The sequence below is a fragment of the Wallemia mellicola genome, assembly GCF_000263375.1.
Source record: "Wallemia mellicola CBS 633.66 unplaced genomic scaffold WALSEscaffold_26, whole genome shotgun sequence".
NCBI lineage: Eukaryota > Fungi > Basidiomycota > Wallemiomycetes > Wallemiales > Wallemiaceae > Wallemia > Wallemia mellicola.
The window spans coordinates 70,292-92,442 of NW_006531983.1; the positions used below are offsets into that span (position 1 = coordinate 70,292).

Genomic DNA, 22,151 nt, shown 5'->3' on the forward strand with positions numbered 1-22,151 from the left:
GTAAGCGAAAATGACAGACAGAGCGGCAATGTAAGGATTTAAACTTCAAAATGCATCGCTTATGTGTTACCTAAGGCAGAAAATAATGAAAGAGAATGGTGATCTCGGCTGGGAAGCGGTCTGGAAGTTGACTGACTCGCCACCATGGGATAACGGCCAAGTTCAGCCATTGTTGAGACATTATATAGAGAATAATAAGGTAGATCTTCCACCAGCAAAGGAGGGTGTGAGAGTTTTAATCCCTGGTTGTGGAAAAGGCTACGATGCAGTCTACTTCGGCAGTCTCGGCTATGAAACAGTAGGCTTAGATCTCTCTCCAGAAGGCATCAGGTTGGCAGAAGAATGGTACAGTAAGCAAGGTTTGAATGGAAAGACATCCTTCATCTGTGATGACTTCTTCACTTGCGATATCGGACAATATGACGTCGTTTACGACTATGTTGGTGTAGCTTACAATAAAGACACAACTAACAAACTGGTAGACATTCTTTTGTGCATTGAATCCTAATAAAAGACAAGAGTATAAAAAGCGAATGGCAGAATTAGTGAAACCAGGTGGATTGTTGTTATCTATAGTATTCCCAATTGAAGATAGACCGATTGAAGGGGAAGGAGCTACAGGGCCACCATGGTGTGTGAGTCCAGAATACTACAACGGATTGATAAAGGAAGAATTTAAATGGTTGCTGAATGAATATCCACCTATTGAGGTTGACAACAGGAATAAGAAGAGATTCAATATATTTAAAAGGGAATTCTAATGTAGAAATTGTAAATAATTGATAAGAATAAAGATGCGCAGATGAACAATGGACCGGCAAGTTGATCGAAATGACTGCTAGATTTGTTGTTTATCATTTCCAATCTTTTATTGTATATAATATAGCTGTAAATGATGATAGCTAATGATATAGCTATATAGACACCGCTAAACCACCTAGTGAGATTGTCTGACGACGTATTGTACATCGTCAAGGCCAAAGTCAGCAACAAAACAGAGACATTCAAATAAGAAATAAAAGTCCTCTCATTTGCCAAATAAACCTTTGGTTCTACTTTTGCAGTCGAAGGAATCTTATTCGGCTTCTTTATTGACTTGCCGTTTAAGGTAATCGTCTTGTTATAGTTCTTACTCCTGACTGGTTGGTTTGGTAGCAGTTTCAATGCTTTATTTGAAAATATTTTAAGCATTTCCAGATGGCGGACAAATTCGAAGAGATGAGGAACGTGGTGGGTGTATTTCTAGAGATCTGATAAATTAAGATAGTAAAATATAAATTATCTCTATCAATCTTCTTCATCCTTCTGAATCATCTTGCCTCGGTTCGAACGGCTTCTCGTCTTATATCATTTAGCGATATCACGCATTTGGTTTATAATCACCGAGACACTCCAATTCCTTTCTTTCTTACAACAATCATCGGAAATGACAAGCGCATTGAAATCTCAAACTCCACACTTATTTATTCCCTCCACGCCTTCCCCATTGCAGAAGTCCAATAGTGACTTGGCACTCAATAAGCTCAAGAACGACGCTGGATATAGGGATACTGTATATAAGGATAAAGACGCACAATGTCAATTAGTTATAGATAACCTCAAACAGAAAGGCTTCATTCCTAGCAATTTGGTAGACAACGAGGTCAACTGGTTTTACACCAGTTTGGGCATTGATGACACCTACTTTAAGTTAGAAACTGTAGACACGATCTCTGATCATATCATATCATTATACGCCGCAAAGTTAGTTGCTTATACAAAACATCGTCCAGATAAGTCACTTGATATCGATCTCCAAAAGGAACGCGAGAATGACGCTATCTTCATACATTCTCCAAAATCAGGTAGCAACGTAGAAGAAATCATCGACAGTAAATATTTCAACAGCAAGGATGCTCACTGGAGAATGGAAACATACAGATCGTCACATCTTAGATGTTATTTCCTCGCAAAGTGCAAACTTCCAGAGACTATCTCAACTAACGGCGATGTCAATATAAGGACAGTCGCTGATCCTCTCTTCTTGGAGAAAGCTTCAAATAACACTTTAGATATTTATCAACGCATTCTCAACCAAGTAGACGTTCGTGCAGGTCCCGTCGTCGAAGGTTTCGAAATCGAGGGCTCAACTGAACATCGTATCGTTATTGGTTATAAGCGTGGTACAACAAAGGCTTTCTTTAGCACACTCACAAACCTTTACCACTTTTACGGTTTATACTCCACAAGAAAGTTCGTCGAACATTTCTCAAATGGTTCCGTGATAGTCAGTCTTTATCTGAATAAGGGTGAGTTCCGAGTTACTTATATTATTTATGCTAATTATCTCTACAGACCCACTCACTCCTGCACCACCAATATCACATTCAGTAGTGCAGATCGTTCGCGAGGTCTCACTCATCTATTGTTTACCAGACAATCCATTCTTTTCACGTGCAGCAGAGTCAGAGCCAGGCAAGGGTAATGCTGTACAAGAAGCAACCTACGCTTACATTGGTTATATCTACATTACCCATTTCTGCAATCGCCTAGGAACAGCTTACGAAGCTCTTAAGTCAATCCTTGATGAATCAAATCCAAATCACGCAGGTGTTTTAGCAGACCTTAAGAAGAGATTCAGAGAAGAGACCTTCACTAAAACTGCTATTCTGGAAGTTATCAAAACTTACCCAGAATTAGTCAGACTGTTGTACACACAATTCGCAATGTCTCATTACCCAGCTGGCGGTGATGATGCTGAACAGCTCGTACCAACTCTTTCTCATCAACGTCTTCAAGAGGTTAATGTATTCTCCGATGAGGAGCTCCACAACAAGCTTGTGAAGTCCACCAGAAATCAATTCGAATTGCAAGTTTTAGAATCCTTCATGGTATTCAACAAACATGTTCTCAAGACTAACTTCTACCAACCAACTAAGGTTGCTCTTTCATTTAGATTAGATGGTGATTTCCTTCCTATTCAAGAATATCCACAAAAGCCATATGGTGTCTTCTTCGTCGTCGGATCAGATTTCCAAGGTTTCCATGTGAGATTTAAGGATGTCGCTAGAGGTGGTATCCGTATTCTTCGCTCTAGAGATGCTGAAAATTATGGTACGAATCAACGTATGTTGTTCGACGAATGTTTCAATTTGGCTTCAACACAGTCACTCAAGAATAAAGATATACCTGAAGGTGGATCGAAGGGTGTTATCTTACCAGACCTCAATGCCAATCCACAACTTTCATTTGAGAGATACGTTGATTCAATAATTGACTTGCTCATTCCTGGTTCTTCACCAGGTATTAAAGAACCAATTGTTGATCTTTTGGGCAAACAAGAAATTCTCTTCTTAGGTCCAGATGAAGGTACAGCTGGTTTCATGGACTGGGCAGCCTTCCACGCTCGCTCACGTGGTGCTGAATGGTGGAAGTCATTCACAACCGGTAAGACCGCAGAATCATTAGGTGGTATTCCACATGATACCTATGGTATGACATCACGCTCTGTACGTCAATACTACGTTGGTATTCTTGATAAGTTGGCAATGGATGAAGAGAATACCACGAAGGTACAAACTGGTGGTCCAGATGGTGACCTTGGTAGCAATGAGATTCTTTTATCAAAAGACAAGACAGTCGCTATCGTCGATGGATCTGGTGTTATTTATGATCCAGTTGGTTTGAACAGAGATGAATTAACTCGTCTTGCGACTGCTCGTGTTATGATCAACCAATTCGATTTGAAGAAGCTTAGCAAAGATGGTTATAGAGTACTTTGTGAAGACAAAGACATTCGTTTACCATCAGGTGAGATGGTAGCTGATGGTACACAATTTAGAAATGGATACCACCTTAGAGTCAAAGCCGAAGTACTCATTCCATGTGGTGGTAGACCTCAAGCTATTAATATTTCGAATGTTAACCAGCTTTTCGATGCAGAGGGCAAACCTCATTTCAAGTAAGTGACAGTCTTCTTTATAGTTTTTTTCTTACTTACACTCGATAGGATTATTGTCGAAGGTGCAAACTTGTTCGTTACCCAACAAGCTCGTCTTGTCCTTGAAAAGCGTGGCGTCATACTCATTAGAGATTCATCAGCTAACAAGGGTGGTGTCACTTCATCTTCTTTGGAGGTTCTCGCTGGTTTGGCTCTTAATGAAGATGAATACGTTAACTTAATGATGTATAAGGATGGTAAACCATCCGAGTTTTATAATAACTACGTTAAGGATATACAAGATATTATCGCAAGCAATGCAACATTGGAATTCAACTGTATTTGGAAGGAGCATCAAAGACTTAATGGTCAAGAATCACGTACTATTATTTCGGATAAGTTGTCATCAACTCTCAACAAATTACAACTCGAACTGGAAAGCTCAGATAGCTTATTTAGGGATATTGAAAGACGTAAAAAGGTTCTCGCGAAGGCTATGCCAAAGACACTCGTTGAATACGTCGGTATTGACACGCTGATTGAAAGACTCCCAGAATCATACCAAAAAGCACTTTTCGCTTGTCAAATTTCTAGATTCTGCTATACTTACGGACCAGCTGCTTCACAAGTAGAGTTTTACCTGTATATGTCTCAATTTTAGTTTCTTTTAACTTTTTCTATAAATTTGTATGAATTATATATATATATATATATATATGAGAAAACAGTTTGCTATAATTACACTATCATGGATTGACCTTCCTCAACATCTTTCTCGAGCCTTCGCCGACGACTTGAATATCACCATTTTCTTCTAATTGGCGAACAGCATCTGCAAAGTCAGTGTTCTCTACAGAGATAGAAGATTGCTGTGATATCTGTTGGAATATATCGTTGTATTTAATATTTGAGCTTCTCGAACTATCAATTAGTTGGATGATTTCATTCTTAAGGTCTTGATTTTGGCGACGTGATTGAGCAGAGAAACCAGTATTAAGAAGACTTATATCAACCAAACCGGTTGTTGGATCAGTTGCAGATCCCTTAACAGCATCGATGATAAGTCTGTTAGCTTCAACTACATCTGAGAGTTCAACGAAGGGTGATAACCTCATACGTGCATGTGCTTCAGCGAGACGAATCATTGATTCAAGTTGACGAGTTGTTGCTGTTATTCTCTTCTCGGCACTATTAGCATCTTCACCAGTTTTGCGTAAGCGTACGTAACACTTGACTAGTTCTTCACCTGCTTCAGCTGTCAACTCAGGTTGAATTTTATTCTTAGCGTAGGTTATATACGCAGTGAGTACGTCTAATGGAAGAATATCAGAACCAACTGTCTCTGGTGCGTCTTCAAGATACATCGACACCAAATGTTTGGCTAATTTTCTATCAGCGAATTCATCAATATTGTCCAGAACCAAGTAGAGTAAATCAAAACGGGATATAAGTGTCGGTGGAAGATCGATGTTCTTCGTTATCGGAAGTTTGACATTATACTTCGATTGTACTGGGTTAGCAGCTGCTAAAATTGATGTACGAGCGTTGAGTGTGGTAATTATACCCGCTTTGGCGATAGAAACTGTTTGTTGTTCCATTACTTCGTGAAGAACTGAACGGGTGGCATCTGACATCTTGTCAAATTCATCTATACAACATACACCACCGTCTGATAAAACGAGTGCACCACTGAAGGACTTTTGTCAAGGAAGTTCCTTTCCTCATAAGTTATCACATACCTTTCTAACACTAGTTGCTTTGAATCTGGATCACGGGTAATGTAGGCTGTTAAACCAACTGCTGAAGAACCTTTACCAGATGTGTAGACACCACGTGGTGTTATCTTGTGAACATACTTCAATCTGAGTTAGTAGTAATTCACTATGTTCATTCAAAACATACTTGTAAGATTTGTGATTTAGAAGTACCTGGATCACCAACGAGGAGAACGTTGATATCACCACGGAATCTTGGTCCACCACCGCCACCACCTCTGGCGATTGACTTGTTTGTACCACCGAACATCTGAAGAAGAACACCCTTCTTGATGTCGTCCATTTCCCAAATAGATGGCGCTAAAGACCTCGACAAAACCTCGTATACATCCGGTCTTTGAGAAACTTCGATGAGTTTTTGTTCCATTTCTTCTGCAATTGTACCAGCTGGGTTTTCATCATTGTTGGCCATCTCAGCTTCGAGTTCATCGTCACCACCAACACCAACACCTGCCAAATTGGTTCTGTCACCTGGTCTTGTCGTTGCATCAAAGCCCAGTCGGTTTGCGTCTGTACGTTTAACGTGTACGATATCCAAGAAAGTTTTGAAAAGTGATTTTATAGACCTCTGACGAGGGTTAACACGAACAGGAAGTGAACGGAATATACCAGTAACAGTTATCCTATCACCAGGTTTTGTGACGTCGACAAGTTCATCATAAACGCAAAGTGAAACTGTGTGTGGTGTCTGACCATCTGGAACAGAATCTGGAGTCTCTTGTAATCTTACAATCTGCTTATCAGCGAATTCACATCTGTTGTGTATGAGCGACATTGTACCTTGATAGTTACAGATGTCTCTAGGACATCTTTGAGGTTCTGAAATTCTACCTCTATCGATTTCAACTTGATGGGTGTGTTGACAAATTGTGCACTTGAAGAAAGCATTTTTCATATCTGGTATGACGGAAGTTGCACGGATGACTAAACCTTTGATAGAAACTAATTTGTCTGTATCTGATGGATTCAATTCACGCATGTTGACAGAAGGCAAACCGAATGGACGGACTTTGTAGATCTTAGACATAATTTCACCAAGTTCATCATCCCATGCTTGTTGGCCAATCCTCTGCTCATCTCTATCAGCATCTTCTTCACCAAGTTCGAGCATGACATCTTTAAGTACTTGATCCATGATTGGAATGATTTCTTGTGGGTATTTTTGTAATTGAGTGTATAATTTACGTGAAGGTGGGTATGCTGGGTGGATTTGTTAGACGATATACATTTTGTTGAATATGATCGACTCACAAACTAAGTTGTTCATATCCAAATTAAGGTTAGTTTGACCTGTAAATCTCATTTTACGTAAGTAAGATTCATATAACAAATTCTCTGAGCTAGCTTGATCGCTAAGTGTAGGTAATTGATTACCTTGCTCTCTTTCGTATGCGCGTCTATACTTTGTCTTGAAACCTCTCAAGAAAGCTCTGAAGGCAGCCATAGAATCAGAAATCTGTACGTTTGTACCCCAAATTACTCTCATCATACCATGTTCATCTGTTTGTGCGTCGGTATTTGGTACATTTCCTTGTGAGTAAGTTCTATCTGATCTGTGAATATCAGAAGTTGGTTGATTTTGCAAAGTAATTTGTCTTCTAGATGACTTGATAAAACTAGGTGAACTTGGTGGTAGATTTGAGTGTATATCACCGCGTCTTTGAGTTGGTGTAGCTTGTGAACCTCGTGGGGTACCAGCAGAAGAGCTTGGGAAGTTCATAGGAGAGGAAGAGCGTGGATTGACAAATGAACCACCAACATCTGAGCTTGGTGGTGCAGCTAAGTAGTCTGGATTAACGCCTGGAGAAGACAGGAACAGTTCAGAGTTTTCTCGCTTCTTAGTTGGTGTATTGTTGTTATTATTAGGTGAGCTAGGGAACAGCATCGGTGAACTGCTTCTGTTCGACATTTTCGTAGTTTCTAATCAACGCGTTCGACAAACGCGAAGGCGCGTAAAGATAGCGTAAGATATTTTTATATTTAAATTTTTAAAATTGAACTACGAGCTATTGAATTATTCATTTATCCCTTACTCTTAGACTACCATCATGTCTAGTTCTTACAAAAGATATCGTTCAGATAACGATTTCAACCAAGAGGCTGGAAGAGAAACTAAAAGAGAGCGTAGTGTCGACAATCCTATCAACTACGACGACGATAACAAATTTAAATGGCAGAAGAAGGAAGAAAGGGATAGGAAACTTGGTTTATCCGCCCAGGATGCTGCTATAAGAGATCAGAAGCGACGTGCAGAGGCACAAGCAGAGTTAGAAAAGCTCACTCGTAGGAGACAACAAAGGGAGATCGAGAGGAAAGAGCGAGAAGATCAGAACACGCGGAGGCAGCGTATGAACGAATCAGCACAAACTCAGGAATGGCTGAATAAGGAGGATGAATTTATGTTAGAGCAGAAACGCTTGCGAGCTCTTATGCGGATAAGAGGTAACAGAGCTCAACCGATTGACTTTCTTTGTTTGAATTTGAAGTTCGCACATCCTGACACGACGCACACCCGCGATGATGAGGAGGAATTAGAAACCGGATTAGAAGTCGACTTAGATGAACCCTATCACATTTTAGAAAACCTCAACTTAAATGAGACAAAAGCATTACATAAGGATATCTGCGAATTCCTTGACTTGGAGATAGCAGAAGCTAATAAGGACTTTTGGCATGTAGGTATTTATATATATCTCCAAAAACTTCCTAACAACTTGCCAGTGTATGCTCGCCGTCTGTCAAGACAAATTGGAGAGAATAGCACAGTCAATGGGAGGCTCTCACGTTGTCGATGAAGACGTCGAAGAACAAATAGAGATGATCTTGAAAGGCAAGAGTCTACAACAGCTCACCCAATTACAGCAATCTATTCAGAACAAGCTGAGATCAGATGATGCTATCGACACCGAATACTGGGAAAACCTCCTCAAAAGCCTAATGGTATATAAAGCCAAAGCTAAGCTTAACGATATGCACAAACTCGTTCTCAACAACCGTCTAAGCCAGCTTCGTGAGAGACAAAAACTTGAGGGAGAGAGAATAGAGTCTGAGCTTACAAAGACAATGACAGAAGACAAACAAGAGAAACCCACCGTTGCCGACAGTACACCAGCTGAAGATATCCTGGCTGATGAGTATGACCCAGCAATGTCGCCTAAACCAACGCACAAGAACCAGCTACCATACGAAGACAGGCAAATGCCTCTTATATTAATTGAGAATGATGTTAAAAATCTGGTGAGTGTTTGATGACATATCCTAAACACTCCCAATTAAACAACTCTTTAGATGGATCGCCGTCGCCAACTCAAAAATACCTCCTTTATTGCAAGGTCAGAACTTCCTCAGAAGCAGGTAGCACTCAGAGCAGATGATGTTGGCGCGTCAATAGCTGATGTAGAAACTGAAAATTGGTTTAGATTACAGGATCTTCAAACACCACATAACTACGCTGACGAATTTGATAATGATGACATCTTCACAGAAACTCAAGAAGCTGCGAAGGTAACTTACACTTGGAATGACAAGAACAGGCCAAGGAAGCCAAGATACTTTAATAGAGTTCACACGGGGTACGAATGGAATAAGTAGGTTACCATTTTCATTGAGTAAACACATCTGACGTACCTTATAGGTACAATCAAACACATTATGATTACGAAAATCCACCACCAAAAGTAGTACAGGGATACAAGTTCAATATATTTTATCCAGATCTCATTGACAAGACGAAGACACCTACTTACAAAGTCATAAAAAATCCAGACAATAGCGATATTTCAACGATTATCTTCATAGCCGGTCCACCATATGAAGATATCGCGTTTACCATCGTAAATAGAGAGTGGGAGCATTCACATAAACGGTGAGTCTGATGAAAGCTTTAACTGACACATACTCATTGAATATCAAAAGTGGTTTCAGATCATCGTTTGATAGAGGAGTGATGCAATTATACTTCAACTTTAAAAAGATGTGAGTTATTAATAAATTTTCAACCTCCACTAACATCTTTAATAGATTTTATCGTAAATAAAATATCCTTTCACTTTGTACGATTAACATTATTATGAGTTCACTCACAGTAGCCGAAACAAAATCGATTGAGAATGTAAAAAACTCAGAGAATATGTCGAAAATACGTACTGTAGGGAGGTGTGTTTGATGAATTAGATGGAAGGCTTTCAAATTGATGATAGATAGCGTATCAGATATTCAACTACCGTATATTGAAATACAACATAACAAAATTAAACTAACAGTAAACCTCGAGAATTGTTTGCTCAGTTCAGATTTAAAGTATAGTGAAATACCCGAGTTGCATGATACACTAATGGTTTGGGGAGAGGTGGATAAAGTGAGTTATTATGATTCCCTATGAGTGTTCTCTTACATTCAAAAAGGAACCAGAACAACCCGCCTTCAACGGTGATAACCTCATAATAAACGCACTAATTTTCAAGATATGCAATGGTCTAAATATCACCAGTTGGTCAAACGCTATAAACAATAGAGAATAAATTATTAAAATTTAACTACAAAAACCCATGTAATTGTCCCAATACCATGTTGTAATACTCTTCGTCACCTGTTGCTAGCAATCTGCTCGTAAGTTGTATCCAACCGTTTTTAATATTGTCAGATGTCGCTGGAACACTTGAATAGACAAGTCCAAGATACTTTAAAGTTTCCTTGTACATTTCATCAGCTTCGTAGTCAGCATTTGACACTGAAGTGATGAGATTTTGCAAAACAACATTGAAAGAAACTGGTGTAATTGTATCAGGGTATCTGTCTAGTTTATCCAATCGTGATAATCTCCAAATAATTTCTGATGATAATTTCAAACATGTTATATTGGCATATTTAGTTGATAAATTGGCAATAGATAACACTTCAGACCTCCAAACACCTCTAGTAGCATGGTCGATTGCGTTAATATCACCATTCTTAAGTATTTGTAAAGCAACATTGAGGAAATTCTGTAATGATTTATTGCCAAGTTTTGTAATTGCAAATTGTTGATTAATCCACATTAATATTGGCTTTGAGCAGACTAAATTCGTTGCAGTACTTGGATTAGTTGTTAAAGTGAGAGCTATTTCTTCAATTAAGGTTCTTATTGAAGAATCGTCATTGGATGATTCATATAGAGTTGCCAATACGTCCCAGTTATGTCTGCGTTTCATCATACGCCAGTCCTTTAAAACGTTAGTGATTGCATTTAATATGAGCACTTTCACTCACATCCGATGATTTAACGGCATCACGAACAAAACGCAATATCCAACCACGTTCCCATTTCCTATCTTCATTATAGCTCAACAAGAGATCAAAGAAGAGTGGTACGTTCTTCACATCCATATACGGACGTTGAAGAAGGAACCTCATTATGAGTGGGTAAGCATGAGTTGTTGGATTGACTATAGCTCTCGTAGCATGAGCGACCAAAACCGTTATTAATGTCGATGATCTAGGTACTTCCTCGTGCATTTCATGTGGTGGGATAGTATTGCGGAAGTTTTGCAACAGATATTCTAATTCTTGCTTTTCAGTGAAGTTATGTTTCTATTAGATATCATTAGAAGAGCAATTAAAAGGACTTTAGACACCCACATTTAACCAAGCACTGACATGACCCATTAAATGCAAGGACACCTTCCTTATGTCAGGTCTGCGTGATGACAAACCGACTATTGGGATGTTGATAATAGAACATCTCACTAATTCGAGGTATTCAAAATCGGTCAGAGTTTCATCCCTGAAGACACTTGAAAGCAATGCCATTAAAAACCTTGGATCGTAGAGATCCTCTTTATGTTCAACGTCATCAACGTTAGATATAACGTCAGAGAATGACAATCTATTTGGAAAATTCAAGCAAGTATTGAATATCTTGTTAGAATCCAAAGCAACAATTGCATCTATTGTACGATTGCCCGAATTTGCCGCTGAAATGGTCGAAGGTGGTACCCATACACGCGTGATTGCGATAAGTGACTGTCTGCAAACGCGCTCAAAGAGATTGAAAATATCCAATATGAGAGTATCCGATCTATGCAAAGTTGCATTATAAATATTAACCAAAGGGTTAATTTGTGCGAGTTGGCAAAGTGCAACAGGAGCCTTGAAGAATAGTGTATGAATGTATTCGACTAATCTTTGCTTTGTAACGTCCAATTTTTCTGACGCATCCTTGAACAAATCGGAACCATAAACTTGTTGAAGTAAGGATAGGCAGAGATGTGGTGGGATATCTACTAATTTAAGCAATGTGGTTGCGAATTTCATAACATGAGCTTGGCCCAGTCCACGTTGTGACGTTGTAATGAGGAATGATTCGAGGTCATCTGCAGTTAAGCTAATCTTATAAGCTACCTCTGTAAGACGCTCTAGAGCAACTTCGCTGACCTCCTCTTCTTGCTTGTCGACAACTCTTAGAAGCTTCCCAACATTTTCAAGGAAAGCAGATCTGATAAAGTCCTTTGCATCATCATATTTACATGCCCACTTAGCAATTTGACTGAGGACCTTGCAAGATTGTGCACTAGATCCTGGCACCCAATTTAAATGGGATAATAACGCTGAAACATATTCGGATGATTGCAACAAAGCTAAAGTATGTTCGATCGAGATTTCTTCTACGCCATTGATGGCATGTTGAATAGCATTTCCAGCCACTTTCTTTGCTAAGTCAATCTCGTCATCTTTGATCGAGCCATCCAAGCGGACACCAAGAGCGATGATGTTAGCGTATGTAGTAGCAGATAATATAGGGATATCACCAGCGTCAACCTTTTTGGCTGACTTGTAGAATGCACGTCTGTATTGTGGGAACCTTGTGATCAACAAGGCAATGATTGCATCCTGCTTTGGTGATTGAGGTAACGAAATTTTCTTGACATCTATCTCAATTGGCTTCAAGACACTCTTGAATTGGACATCAGCAACCTTTGCATTACCCTTTTTGAAGCTCCTCAATGGTAGCAAACGTTCGAAGAATACATAGAGCTGGTCTAGCACTTCCTCATCGGTAGTTCTGAATACAACATCAATGAGAGCTGGAAGTAATTTTGAATTCTCGCAAATAGTTGCTACTGATTCTGAGTGCTGTCCTTCACTGAGTATTTTCAAAACTTGAGTTAATGTCGCTGAGCTTTCAGGGATGTTACTCGATGATATGACCAGCGCCTCCTCAAGCTGCTTGTAATTGAAGAAAGGTATCCAAGAAAGCATGACGTTCTCGTAAGACTTCCAATCTTTTCCTGCGAATTGAGTAACAGCTTGCACTACAAAATTAGATAATTGAGAGGAATAGTCGCTAGATACGTATTCAAGCTTTCTAAGCTCGCTTGTGAAATTCCTCAAAGATCTTGACAAATTAGCATCAATATCCTTTCCATTGAAAATAGTGAGCAGCTCCTCTGATTGTAAAGTAGTCTCAATGACAGCCCTCTTTTCATCCTTTCTAGCAAACTTAATAAGTTCGACTAGCAAGCCTACGAATGCAGCTTTGCCAGACTCGTCACCTAGTCTATGGATTAAGAATTGCGCTGAACGAGCGTGAGAGTAGTACGATAATGCGCTCTCCTTGATATAATCTCTAGAAACTGGATTTTCAAGTGATTCTTGTGTAATATGAGGCACAAGAAGATCAAATCTGTTTGTCACACTGTTCCGGTATGAGATAAATTAGTAAAAGCTTTCAAGCAACTTACCTCTCTGATCCATCAAACTGAAGAGATGCAAAAACGTTTTGACTGACAGGATCCAATGAATAGATGCGTGTAGGTAAGTCGGATCTTTCGAGACCATTCAATCCAGCAACCTTCTTGAGAGACTTAGTAAGACCCTTGATTTGATGCTTAATCAGACTAGATTGATTACGAGTATTGACGCCGTCGTGGTTATCACAAATACGTTGAAGCCATTCGAAAAGATTTTTGATGATACCCTTAATTGAAGGTTGTTTACCAGCGAGTCCAATGATCAAATTACGAACATATGCTGCTAATTCAGAAGCGTTGTCATCACTAAGTAGCTTCTTTGATACTTGATAATTTAGTTGTTCAAGTAGAGTGAACACGAGTGGTGATGGTACCAATGCAGGTATGTCAATATCTACATTGCTATCTAACATACTTCTTATCTGCTCCAAGTATCTGTAAGGTGTCTTGACACAACGAAGAATACAACCATCAATAAAATCAAGACTATCGAGAGTCAAATTCGACAACCAGAGCTGAGTTTCAGTCTTATCATGTTCGAATAAGACACTATTAGAGAGGAAATTAGAAACAATTTCACTTGTTACATCCCTAATGAAAGCATGCTTGGTGTTGATATGTAATTTCATGATAGCTTTGAACGCACTTTCGGAACCTACTTTCGAAGCAACGTTGTAGACATCACTACCTTTGAGCAATCTGAGAGCATGCAATTGGCTAAGGGCATCAAAAGAACTGAGATCAGGGTTAGCAAGACCACCTGAGAATAACAGTTTTGAAATGTCAATTTGGGCTTCTTGGAAAGCAGGTGGAATGATTGATTGATATTGATATAACAAACGTAATGAATTCTCGGATAGCATCTTATTTTTTGATGATTCCTGAGATGCTGCAAAATGAGCGATTGCTTTTCCTTCCGGAAGTCTCTTCATTGCTTCGCGGAGTAGCTCTCTACGACGCTTGTACCACTGACCATCGTTTTCATTTTCTTCCAATGAAATCGCGGCTTCCAACATTAATTTTTGTACCCTGTCTAGCTTATCGAGTGCTTTAGAAAGTGCCAACGCAATGCAGTGTTGTACCAATTCAATTGGAGGTGAGGCGTAGAAAGCTTTCGTGAAGTTCGCTTTCTGTATGATAGTTGGTAAGATAGATTCAATCATGTTGTTGAGTGGTGGTGGTGATGACTTGAATGAATCATTATGCTTGAACGTATCTGATGGTACTGGCAAAGAAACTGCACATGCCAAGTATGAGATGTTTGAGATCCATCTTGATGATAAGCGGGGTTCAAGAGTAAGACTAGATTGCTTCCAATAGTGGGATGATAGTTCTGGGCATGCTGATAGAATTGACAAAGCCAAGTCTGCATGAAGTTCACTATCACCAATGCGAAGGTTCTTCAGAACACCCAACAATTGACGATTGTAGAGTCTTTCAGTCATGACATTATCACTAGGTTGCTGTTTGCTTCTAGGATAATAGCCATCGTCTTTGAAACACAATGCAAAACCAGGCTTTGTGCACAATGATTTTAAATACGCATGAACGAGTTTGGCTGGTATAAACTCATGATCATCACTACTTTCATCATCGACTCTGTTGTAAAGTTTCAATAAGTGGTCAATAGTCTGCTCATTCCAAACAAACAGCTTGGTGGATCTTGATACGCGACCATCTGACCAGACATCATGCCAAACTTGCAGAAATTTCTGAATAACTAGGTAGTGATCATGTAGAAGGCCTCGGAAGAGTTGCTGGTTGGTCTCTTTTTGCGAGAGATGAGCATTGATAAGGTAAGGGTTTGAGAGTGATGGTGAGATAAAAACCAAGTTGAGAAGCAAATAGAGTGTGCGAATGTCTAAGAAATGAGAAACTTATTGTAAAGTGCAACGTACTACTTACCTGCTTTCCCAATCGGATCGTTATCAGCTTCGCTTGACTTCTTTCTGCGCATATTTAACAATTTTGGTACAAACTTGAGCATTCGTTAGCTGGTATTTGTATGTTTAAATAGAATTACCTTATAATTCCAACCAAAGTTCTCCCAAATGGTGCGCATTTCACGTTGTACACCAATTCTACCGGCAGCTTCAGCCATAGCGAGCGTGAGCTTTAATGCGGCCAATATGAGATCATTCTTGGTCTCTGACATGTAATCTCTAAGGAAATGCTGTGATTTAATAGCTTCATTCAAGATAGCAAGTGCTGATGGATGCAAGTGAGTGTGAGATGCTGCAACGTTGAGTAAAGCAGCTATTGCAGATATTGGCAATGGCAGAGTAGAAGCGAGATTTTTATCCTATTGTTGATTATATCAGCATTTCAGAAAATTGCAAAAGAGAAGACAAACCTGATGACAAAGTTCCCATGCTCTGAACAATTCAGAAGCGTTAGAAGAACGCTTGAGATAATCTAACACAAGTCTGTAGCGTTTATCTGATAGTGGAAGATCCTGTGGTACGCTGATAGCATTCCTGAAAGCAGTCAAGAGATCCTTGATAGAGTGACCCTCGTATGAGGATGTCCTATACGCTGTGCTAAACTTGGTGATAAAATCTAAGCCATCGCTGAATTCAATCTCTGGTTTCTGACGCTTGGCTGGCGGCGGCGTCATCGTAGAGGAGAGAGGGGTGTATTTTAATAAATAAATAGGAAAAGAAGTTATCTATCTCTGGTTTGTCTATAAAGCCGTAGAAATTTTTCTCCCTTCGAGTATCTTCTAACAAACGATTAGCTTCTCAACATTCGACTATCAAGATGGCCACTACAATTCGTAACATTAAGAGCGTTTTACCAACACTCGACAGAATTCTCGTACAGCGCTTCAAACCACAAGAGAAGACAGCCAGTGGTTTGTTCTTGCCTTCATCTTCTACTGCATCTCCCCTTCCAGAGGCTACTGTTATCGCTACAGGCCCAGGTATCAGAGACACAAAGACAGGAAACACTATACCAAACTCCGTAAAGGCAGGTGACAAGGTCTTGCTCCCAGGATGGGGTGGTTCATCCATCAAAGTTGGCGAAGATGTTCGTACGATCTATTAGCCGTACACCCACTAACAAATCACACAGGAGTACTACCTCTTCAGAGATTCTGAAATCCTTGCCAAAATTCAAGAATAAGCATCGATTCAAATAAAATTCATTAAAATGTTACTTTCTATTAAAATATTAGGGATATATTTTCGTTTAAGTTATCTTTTATGCAGCGAAACCTTGTGATTCACGTTCAGTTGCCAAAGTGATCGCGTTTTGTAACTTATTTTGACGATCTTGGTCGAGTGATCCATTGGCTGCAGTAGCACCAGCTGGGTTTGTAGCTTGGAAGATTGAAAGTCTGTGCTTGAATCTAACAAAGACATCAAAGTTATCAAGTGGTGACTCAAATGTCAACTCCTCTTCGAGTTCATCATCATCATCAAAGTCATCGTCGATGTCTGTACCCATGCCTTTACCTTGTTGTTGTTGTTCTGCTGCCATTCTTTGAGCTTCTGCTGCAAGAACTTCGAGATATTCATTCTCTTCATCAACGATATCACCCTCATCATCCGCACCATCAATATCTTCAGTTGCGAAATCTAAATCTTCTTCATCTTCTTCTGGGTATTCACCTGCTCTCTCCTTCAATTCATCACGTTCAGCGATAGCTTGTGGGAGCTGTTCAATAATATCTAACAATCCACCAAAGAGTGCAGGCCATCCTGATTGAACTGATGGTGGTGTTTGATCGACAGATAACTGCATCAATGAGCAAATACCAACGACGACTAACTTCTTATCGTGGACTCTAGTGAATAAACCAATGTTTGACATCCAAGTGTTAAAGAATGTAGTAGTAGCGTTAGCTTCTTCGAGAATACCAAGTGAAATGACTGGGTTGTAGTTGAGTGCGTTGATAACAGTCTCAAGGAGGTGAAGGCGAAGTGCTTTAGTGTGAGTATCCTTTGGATCAAGTTTCTTCATAGCAGTGCCAATAATGAGTGGTAACGCCTAATGTAGAGAGTCAGAAAGATATACAACAAACAAACAAACAACTCACATCGTCAACTTGTCCTGGTAAGTGAAGAAGAACAGATTCAATAAGTTGTGAAGCAACAACTCTATCGGTTTCGCCGAGTTGATCTGATTCCATTGCTGATAAGTATATATCAATAGCCATTTGTCTATAAGTTGGGTTTTGTGCGAAAACAGGTGAGCCGTAACTAATAAAGTTATCCAAGGATGGTAACATCTCAGAGAGGTAATCAACACCTGAACCCTTGAATGATTGGTAAAGTGCTTCAAAGACTGGCCAGAGATCATCTGGGATAGCTCTCATAAAGAACGTTAAACAATCAACAAGTTCAAATACTTCATCGTATAATTCAATGAACTCATTTTGAATAGTGAAGACAACCAAGTGAGTAGAAATTGAAGAAATCTCTCTCAAGATAGATTGGCTGTTTTCCAATGATCTGACTAATTGTTGAAGTGTCTTCATTGCACCCATAGCGGCCATAACCTTATCTTCACCAGCGTCAACATATTGATCGATCTCACCTTGTGGACCAGCTTCTCTCAAGTTGAGTTGTTCGCTCATGATTCTCATGTATGTTTCACCAAGGTGTCTTGAAACATCAACAGCAAACGGAACTAATTCATCACCGAAGTCATCAACGATTCTTTCCATAGTTTGGCTAAGTGTGTCTAAGTCAATTTCATCTGATAACTTCAAAAGATCTTGAACGATCTTTGCGATGTTTGGTGCCATAGCAGCCTTGACTTCTGGATGTTGAATTTGTTCAGTCAATGCCAATGCAGCTAAAACTCTAACAGGTAATTGACTATCAGACATAGCGTTAACGACTGCCGTGAAGTGTGCTTCGAGGTTAGATTTGTCTGACCAGGTGATATCCCAGGTTTCGTATTTTTGAACCATTTCACAAGCGATCAATCTCATGAAAGCGTGCTCAGAGGTGAATTCAGGGAGAACGTGGTTAACGAAAACTGACTCCATCATACCACCGAACTTCTTAGAGCTCATGACGATAGAAGAGAGTGCAATGAGGATAGAGAAAGCACCATATTTTTCTTCTGGTGATTTGCTTGAGGTGAGAACACTATTAACAAAGGCCAAAACATCCTCAAAGGTGCTCTTGGTTCTATTTCTGGTGAGTGCCAACAAGAAGGATGTGGCGGCTGATGAAGGGCTGTTGAAGCTTTCTAATGGGTCAACAGCGCTTCTGATGAACTCAACAGGGTCATCCTCGAACTGCTCCGCTTGTGCTTGGTTGAAAACAACTTGTGGAAAGACAAATTCTGAAACGATTTGACCAACATGTGGCTTAAGCAATGACCAAGTTGATTTTGGTTTGATACATTCCGACATGAAGTCAAAAATGAAGAATTTAGACTTGCTGGATAACCAGAGACCTTGTGTGCGATGTTTCTCGATAAGTGCGAGGTATGATTTCAGAATTTCTGGTGCGAAATTCTCGACAAAGGTATTAGCGAATGGTTTGTATTGCTGTGAACGTGTAGAGAGTTGAGATGGGCTACCGAATCTTGCAAATAATCTGTTAAGACAGTAGAAGGCATGTTTCTTTGCCTTAAACCAAGGGCTTCGCTCGCGTTCCTCTTCATCGTCAGCCAAGAGTTCGGCAGGAATATCCTTGTTTATAACTGAAAGGAATAATGAGCCCCATGCAACGATGGACTGTTGTTGATGCTCGCTGAGGTCATGTTGAATTGATGCTTTGTAAATTTTGAAAATGATATGCAACATTGAACCAGCGTCTGGTGAATCTTGGTCGACTATGTTCTTACCAGATTCTACGAGAATTGGGAATGTTTTTGAAACAATTTCTGTCATGTATTCCCTCTTTGTAACTCTAAATCTCCAAGCTTTGAGAATTTCATGTAAAGCGAGTTCACCAGCGAATTGTTCGCGTGGATCCTGTGAGACGAGTAATTGAAGAACGTTCTCAAGGAATTGTGGCCATTGTTCTGGTACATCCGAGCTCACTATTGTACCTATGATATTCGCGATTTGTACTCTAATAGCAGAGCTAGTAGATGCTACCAAAACTTGTAAGATATTTTGCTTGATTGACATTTTGTCTGTTTGTGAGATAGCGATTTGGTTAGGACGTGGACGAGCTAACTCCATATCCCAGCTTCTAGAGATACGGTTTTTAAGGTAAACAGCGCAGGCTTGCTTAACAGCACTATTTCACGTTAGGAGATACACTATAGATATCCATTCACTCACAGATCCTGTCCTTCCGCGATAATTTGCAGCGTTGCAATTGGGAAACCTTCTTGAGTTTCTAAGCTACGCAACTGAAGCTCAGAGCTTTTGCGTACGTTGACATCCGGAGAATACGTAGACTGAAATAATTGCTGGAGCTGTGCGGCGTCCATTCTTGGTCGTAGGAAGAGAGAAGAATTCCTCGATACAAAAATGTGATCAAAGAGCGAGTCTATGACGGTGGGAGAAAATTAATAAAAGGCAAATATACATGTGTAGATGGTTCAGCATTTATTATTCCTTTTGATGATAAGATTGTTATCCGGTTGTGGCCAATAAGGAGTGTCACAACATCAGTGATATAGAGAATGCATGAACTATCAAGTGCATCATATAGTACATGATATACAATACTGTGTACAGCACTTTACCTAAAAGCCGCCTTTTCGCTCTCTGAGCTTAAGATATGCGACGCTTAGACATATCTAAGACAGGTTATAATCTGATCTGTAAGTTGTTACTATGAAAGCATTCTTGACAACAATCAACTTATAGTAACATTTTCAAGTCTCAATTAGTTGTGCGCACGGTTTAACTTTCAAATAGTTGCCGATAAAAGTTAATTTTCAAGATATAATGATGACCATGAATTTAGCTACTATCACTTGTTTCAAGAGTATTCACAAATGCCCCACCAAAACAACACTCAAAAAGCCAAACTGAAAATCATCGGCACGATTGAATGGCACCGCCAAGCAGTCAAAGTGGATAGAAATTGGCATTTAGAATATCTTTTACATAAATTTGAAAAACAACAAACGGTCTACTAATATTCAAACTAGCTCTCTAGCTCTGGTATTCCCTTGTTTTTAAGCTCCCTTTGAAACCTTGTCCATGACTACAGGGGGTGTTAGAAAGTAAAAATAAAAGCAAAAATAAAAAACGTACCAGTGTCATAAGCACGCTCAGACTCATCTGTGCATTGGATATCGAAAGCGATACCTTGCAATTTAGCTCTAAGAGCGTCCTTTGAAGAAGCGTACATCATCTTTTGCTTGACTTTTGAGTTGTCTGGGGCCCTATAGGAAGTTAGTGGAGATATATCGAGAATGTAAGACCGACCATGCGTAGAAAAGGATTTTGTTACGTACACCGTCTTCACCCTTTTGATATTGGAAATCGTAGACGGCCCAGCGTGGCTCAGCCTCTGGGAGGTCTTTAAGGAAAGCGTCGTAATCCTGGTTGTCTGATGTCTTGTCTAAGACGATGGCGCTGCCGTCTTCTGCAATCTTCAAAATGATGTACTTGTATTTCTTTCCTAACTTGAGATCTTGGAATGCTGTTAAACATTCATCTGATACTGCGACACCTGATGACTGGGTATAGGTCAATATATTATTTTTTCTCTCCCAAACTGCGTACCATTTTTCTTATTCGTCTTGACTGTATACGTCAAGAAGCTGGAGCGTTAATTTAAAATAAAAAAATAAATTAAAATAGATAAATAGATATTCGTGTACATGTAACAATAAAAAGGACATTTACATTTCTTCAATTGCGTTGTCAATATCGAAAGCCTCGTTGTTTAACTCGCTAAACAATTTTCGCTTGAACGGACTGTCGTTGAAATTGGAGGGCGTCATTATGAGTGAGTGCTCAGCTGATGAGCTAGAGTAATTCAATGGTGGTGGTATAGATGATGTCGACATCGCGTTGATGAACGCCTGCGATGTTTGGAATTGCGGTGTTAGTTTCACCGGAGATTGGTGTTCAACGCCTGTAACGATATGTCAGTTCACTAAATACTTATTATTTCAAATTTACCAAATGTAGGTGACGAGAACATATTCTGGTGTCTCCACTGGTCATCTGTCATATCGTCGAGGGCTAAACGTGGGGTAATTCCCAGTCCACTGCTTAGCTTTGACTTTCTGCTTGAGTGCACTATATTAGCTGGCGTCTCCTTTGGTGAGGGTATTCTCGCGTCTGTGAATTCCAGCAGATTTGGCGATGGCTGTAAACCGAAGTATAAATGATTGGCATTTCGAGCATATGGCAAACCGTGCATGAATCTATCATGGTATGTCGCCGTCGGAGCTAGTTCCGGTGTCTTTGGTGATAATTTGTGTTTCTTCGTCTTAGATAGTGTGATTTCAGACCTCACCCTACTGAGTTGTCGGCGTTTGCGTATCAGAGCTGATTTCGCATCGTGGTTAACTTGTAGCTTGTCATTAGGGTCGTCATCATCATCGGACATGTAATTCATCAAGAATTGTGGAGTAGGAGGTGGTACTCGGGTGCTATTAGAGTTCAATAGCGGGGGTCTATCTACATTTCTAACCAACATTCTACCTTTCCCTTTAACGAACTGAGGTTCTACGTTCGTTGATTGGCTAGGTAATCCTAAAGAAGTTGATGGGATCGACATATCTTCAATATCAAGAGGGGGTAATAGCGATTTCGTCGGAGTAGACTGTGTCTTTCTCTGTGACCACCAA

The 22,151-nt window shown here is 39.8% G+C and overlaps 9 protein-coding genes across 9 annotated transcripts; 4 read left to right on the forward strand and 5 right to left on the reverse strand.

The window, feature by feature from the left end:
* Positions 1–2,437, reverse strand: WALSEDRAFT_48849 (hypothetical protein). The gene is made up of 2 exons (XM_006960321.1): positions 2,334–2,437; positions 1–2,285 (listed from the first exon to the last, which is right to left on the reverse strand). Exon 2 carries the CDS (start codon positions 1,189–1,191, stop codon positions 745–747), a length of 447 nt encoding a protein of 148 aa, XP_006960383.1. The 5' UTR covers positions 1,192–2,285; positions 2,334–2,437; the 3' UTR covers positions 1–744.
* On the forward strand, positions 11–761 carry WALSEDRAFT_66221 (S-adenosyl-L-methionine-dependent methyltransferase; the record flags this gene model as incomplete). Its single annotated transcript, XM_006960322.1, has 3 exons — positions 11–30; positions 76–439; positions 483–761. The coding sequence occupies 3 exons, from the start codon at positions 11–13 to the stop codon at positions 759–761; spliced, it is 663 nt and encodes a 220-aa protein (XP_006960384.1).
* Positions 1,427–4,580, forward strand: WALSEDRAFT_66222 (NAD-dependent glutamate dehydrogenase; the record flags this gene model as incomplete). Its single annotated transcript, XM_006960323.1, has 3 exons — positions 1,427–2,288; positions 2,335–3,940; positions 3,989–4,580. 3 exons carry the CDS (start codon positions 1,427–1,429, stop codon positions 4,578–4,580), a joined length of 3,060 nt encoding a protein of 1,019 aa, XP_006960385.1.
* A 64-nt stretch (positions 4,581–4,644) lies between these two features.
* Positions 4,645–9,779, forward strand: WALSEDRAFT_61388 (hypothetical protein). Its single transcript, XM_006960324.1, has 9 exons — positions 4,645–5,608; positions 5,659–5,774; positions 5,822–6,894; positions 6,946–8,369; positions 8,416–8,931; positions 8,983–9,281; positions 9,329–9,559; positions 9,610–9,669; positions 9,715–9,779. The coding sequence occupies exons 4-9, from the start codon at positions 7,743–7,745 to the stop codon at positions 9,728–9,730; spliced, it is 1,749 nt and encodes a 582-aa protein (XP_006960386.1). The 5' UTR covers positions 4,645–5,608; positions 5,659–5,774; positions 5,822–6,894; positions 6,946–7,742; the 3' UTR covers positions 9,731–9,779.
* On the reverse strand, positions 4,645–9,779 carry WALSEDRAFT_61403 (MCM-domain-containing protein). The gene is made up of 9 exons (XM_006960325.1): positions 9,715–9,779; positions 9,610–9,669; positions 9,329–9,559; positions 8,983–9,281; positions 8,416–8,931; positions 6,946–8,369; positions 5,822–6,894; positions 5,659–5,774; positions 4,645–5,608 (listed from the first exon to the last, which is right to left on the reverse strand). The coding sequence occupies exons 6-9, from the start codon at positions 7,601–7,603 to the stop codon at positions 4,666–4,668; spliced, it is 2,790 nt and encodes a 929-aa protein (XP_006960387.1). The 5' UTR covers positions 7,604–8,369; positions 8,416–8,931; positions 8,983–9,281; positions 9,329–9,559; positions 9,610–9,669; positions 9,715–9,779; the 3' UTR covers positions 4,645–4,665.
* Positions 9,780–10,171: 392 nt separating this feature from the next.
* Positions 10,172–16,038, reverse strand: WALSEDRAFT_70508 (hypothetical protein; the record flags this gene model as incomplete). Its single annotated transcript, XM_006960326.1, has 7 exons — positions 10,172–10,895; positions 10,942–11,262; positions 11,311–13,366; positions 13,413–15,282; positions 15,327–15,399; positions 15,445–15,723; positions 15,775–16,038. 7 exons carry the CDS (start codon positions 16,036–16,038, stop codon positions 10,230–10,232), a joined length of 5,529 nt encoding a protein of 1,842 aa, XP_006960388.1. The 3' UTR covers positions 10,172–10,229.
* A 126-nt stretch (positions 16,039–16,164) lies between these two features.
* On the forward strand, positions 16,165–16,620 carry WALSEDRAFT_61404 (chaperonin Cpn10). Its single transcript, XM_006960327.1, has 2 exons — positions 16,165–16,451; positions 16,497–16,620. The coding sequence occupies exons 1-2, from the start codon at positions 16,182–16,184 to the stop codon at positions 16,545–16,547; spliced, it is 321 nt and encodes a 106-aa protein (XP_006960389.1). The 5' UTR covers positions 16,165–16,181; the 3' UTR covers positions 16,548–16,620.
* Nmd5p_58665 (ARM repeat-containing protein) lies at positions 16,551–19,826 on the reverse strand (the record flags this gene model as incomplete). The annotated part of the gene is made up of 3 exons (XM_006960328.1): positions 16,551–17,414; positions 17,464–19,630; positions 19,675–19,826. The coding sequence occupies 3 exons, from the start codon at positions 19,824–19,826 to the stop codon at positions 16,626–16,628; spliced, it is 3,108 nt and encodes a 1,035-aa protein (XP_006960390.1). The 3' UTR covers positions 16,551–16,625.
* Positions 19,827–20,488: 662 nt separating this feature from the next.
* WALSEDRAFT_41165 (actin depolymerizing protein) lies at positions 20,489–21,107 on the reverse strand. Its single transcript, XM_006960329.1, has 4 exons — positions 21,076–21,107; positions 20,776–21,029; positions 20,611–20,732; positions 20,489–20,552 (listed from the first exon to the last, which is right to left on the reverse strand). The coding sequence occupies exons 1-4, from the start codon at positions 21,076–21,078 to the stop codon at positions 20,500–20,502; spliced, it is 432 nt and encodes a 143-aa protein (XP_006960391.1). The 5' UTR covers positions 21,079–21,107; the 3' UTR covers positions 20,489–20,499.
* Positions 21,108–22,151: the final 1,044 nt, after the last annotated feature.

Excerpts from the sequence above, each read along its gene's own strand:
- WALSEDRAFT_48849 (XM_006960321.1), bottom strand. The coding sequence starts at position 1,191 with ATGCTTAAAATATTTTCAAATAAAGCATTGAAACTGCTACCAAACCAA.
- WALSEDRAFT_61403 (XM_006960325.1), bottom strand. The coding sequence starts at position 7,603 with ATGTCGAACAGAAGCAGTTCACCGATGCTGTTCCCTAGCTCACCTAAT. Across the intron at positions 6,895-6,945 it reads GGATATGAACAACTTAGTTT|CATACCCACCTTCACGTAAA; the intron begins GTGAGTCGATCA and ends AAATCCACCCAG. Across the intron at positions 5,609-5,658 it reads AAGCAACTAGTGTTAGAAAG|TGGTGCACTCGTTTTATCAG; the intron begins GTATGTGATAAC and ends AAAGTCCTTCAG.
- WALSEDRAFT_61388 (XM_006960324.1), top strand. The coding sequence starts at position 7,743 with ATGTCTAGTTCTTACAAAAGATATCGTTCAGATAACGATTTCAACCAA. Across the intron at positions 8,932-8,982 it reads AGAATGATGTTAAAAATCTG|ATGGATCGCCGTCGCCAACT; the intron begins GTGAGTGTTTGA and ends ACAACTCTTTAG. Across the intron at positions 9,282-9,328 it reads ACGGGGTACGAATGGAATAA|GTACAATCAAACACATTATG; the intron begins GTAGGTTACCAT and ends CGTACCTTATAG.
- WALSEDRAFT_61404 (XM_006960327.1), top strand. The coding sequence starts at position 16,182 with ATGGCCACTACAATTCGTAACATTAAGAGCGTTTTACCAACACTCGAC. Across the intron at positions 16,452-16,496 it reads CCATCAAAGTTGGCGAAGAT|GAGTACTACCTCTTCAGAGA; the intron begins GTTCGTACGATC and ends CAAATCACACAG.
- WALSEDRAFT_41165 (XM_006960329.1), bottom strand. Across the intron at positions 20,733-20,775 it reads AAAATCCTTTTCTACGCATG|GGCCCCAGACAACTCAAAAG; the intron begins GTCGGTCTTACA and ends AACTTCCTATAG. Across the intron at positions 20,553-20,610 it reads AGATGAGTCTGAGCGTGCTT|GTCATGGACAAGGTTTCAAA; the intron begins ATGACACTGGTA and ends ACACCCCCTGTA.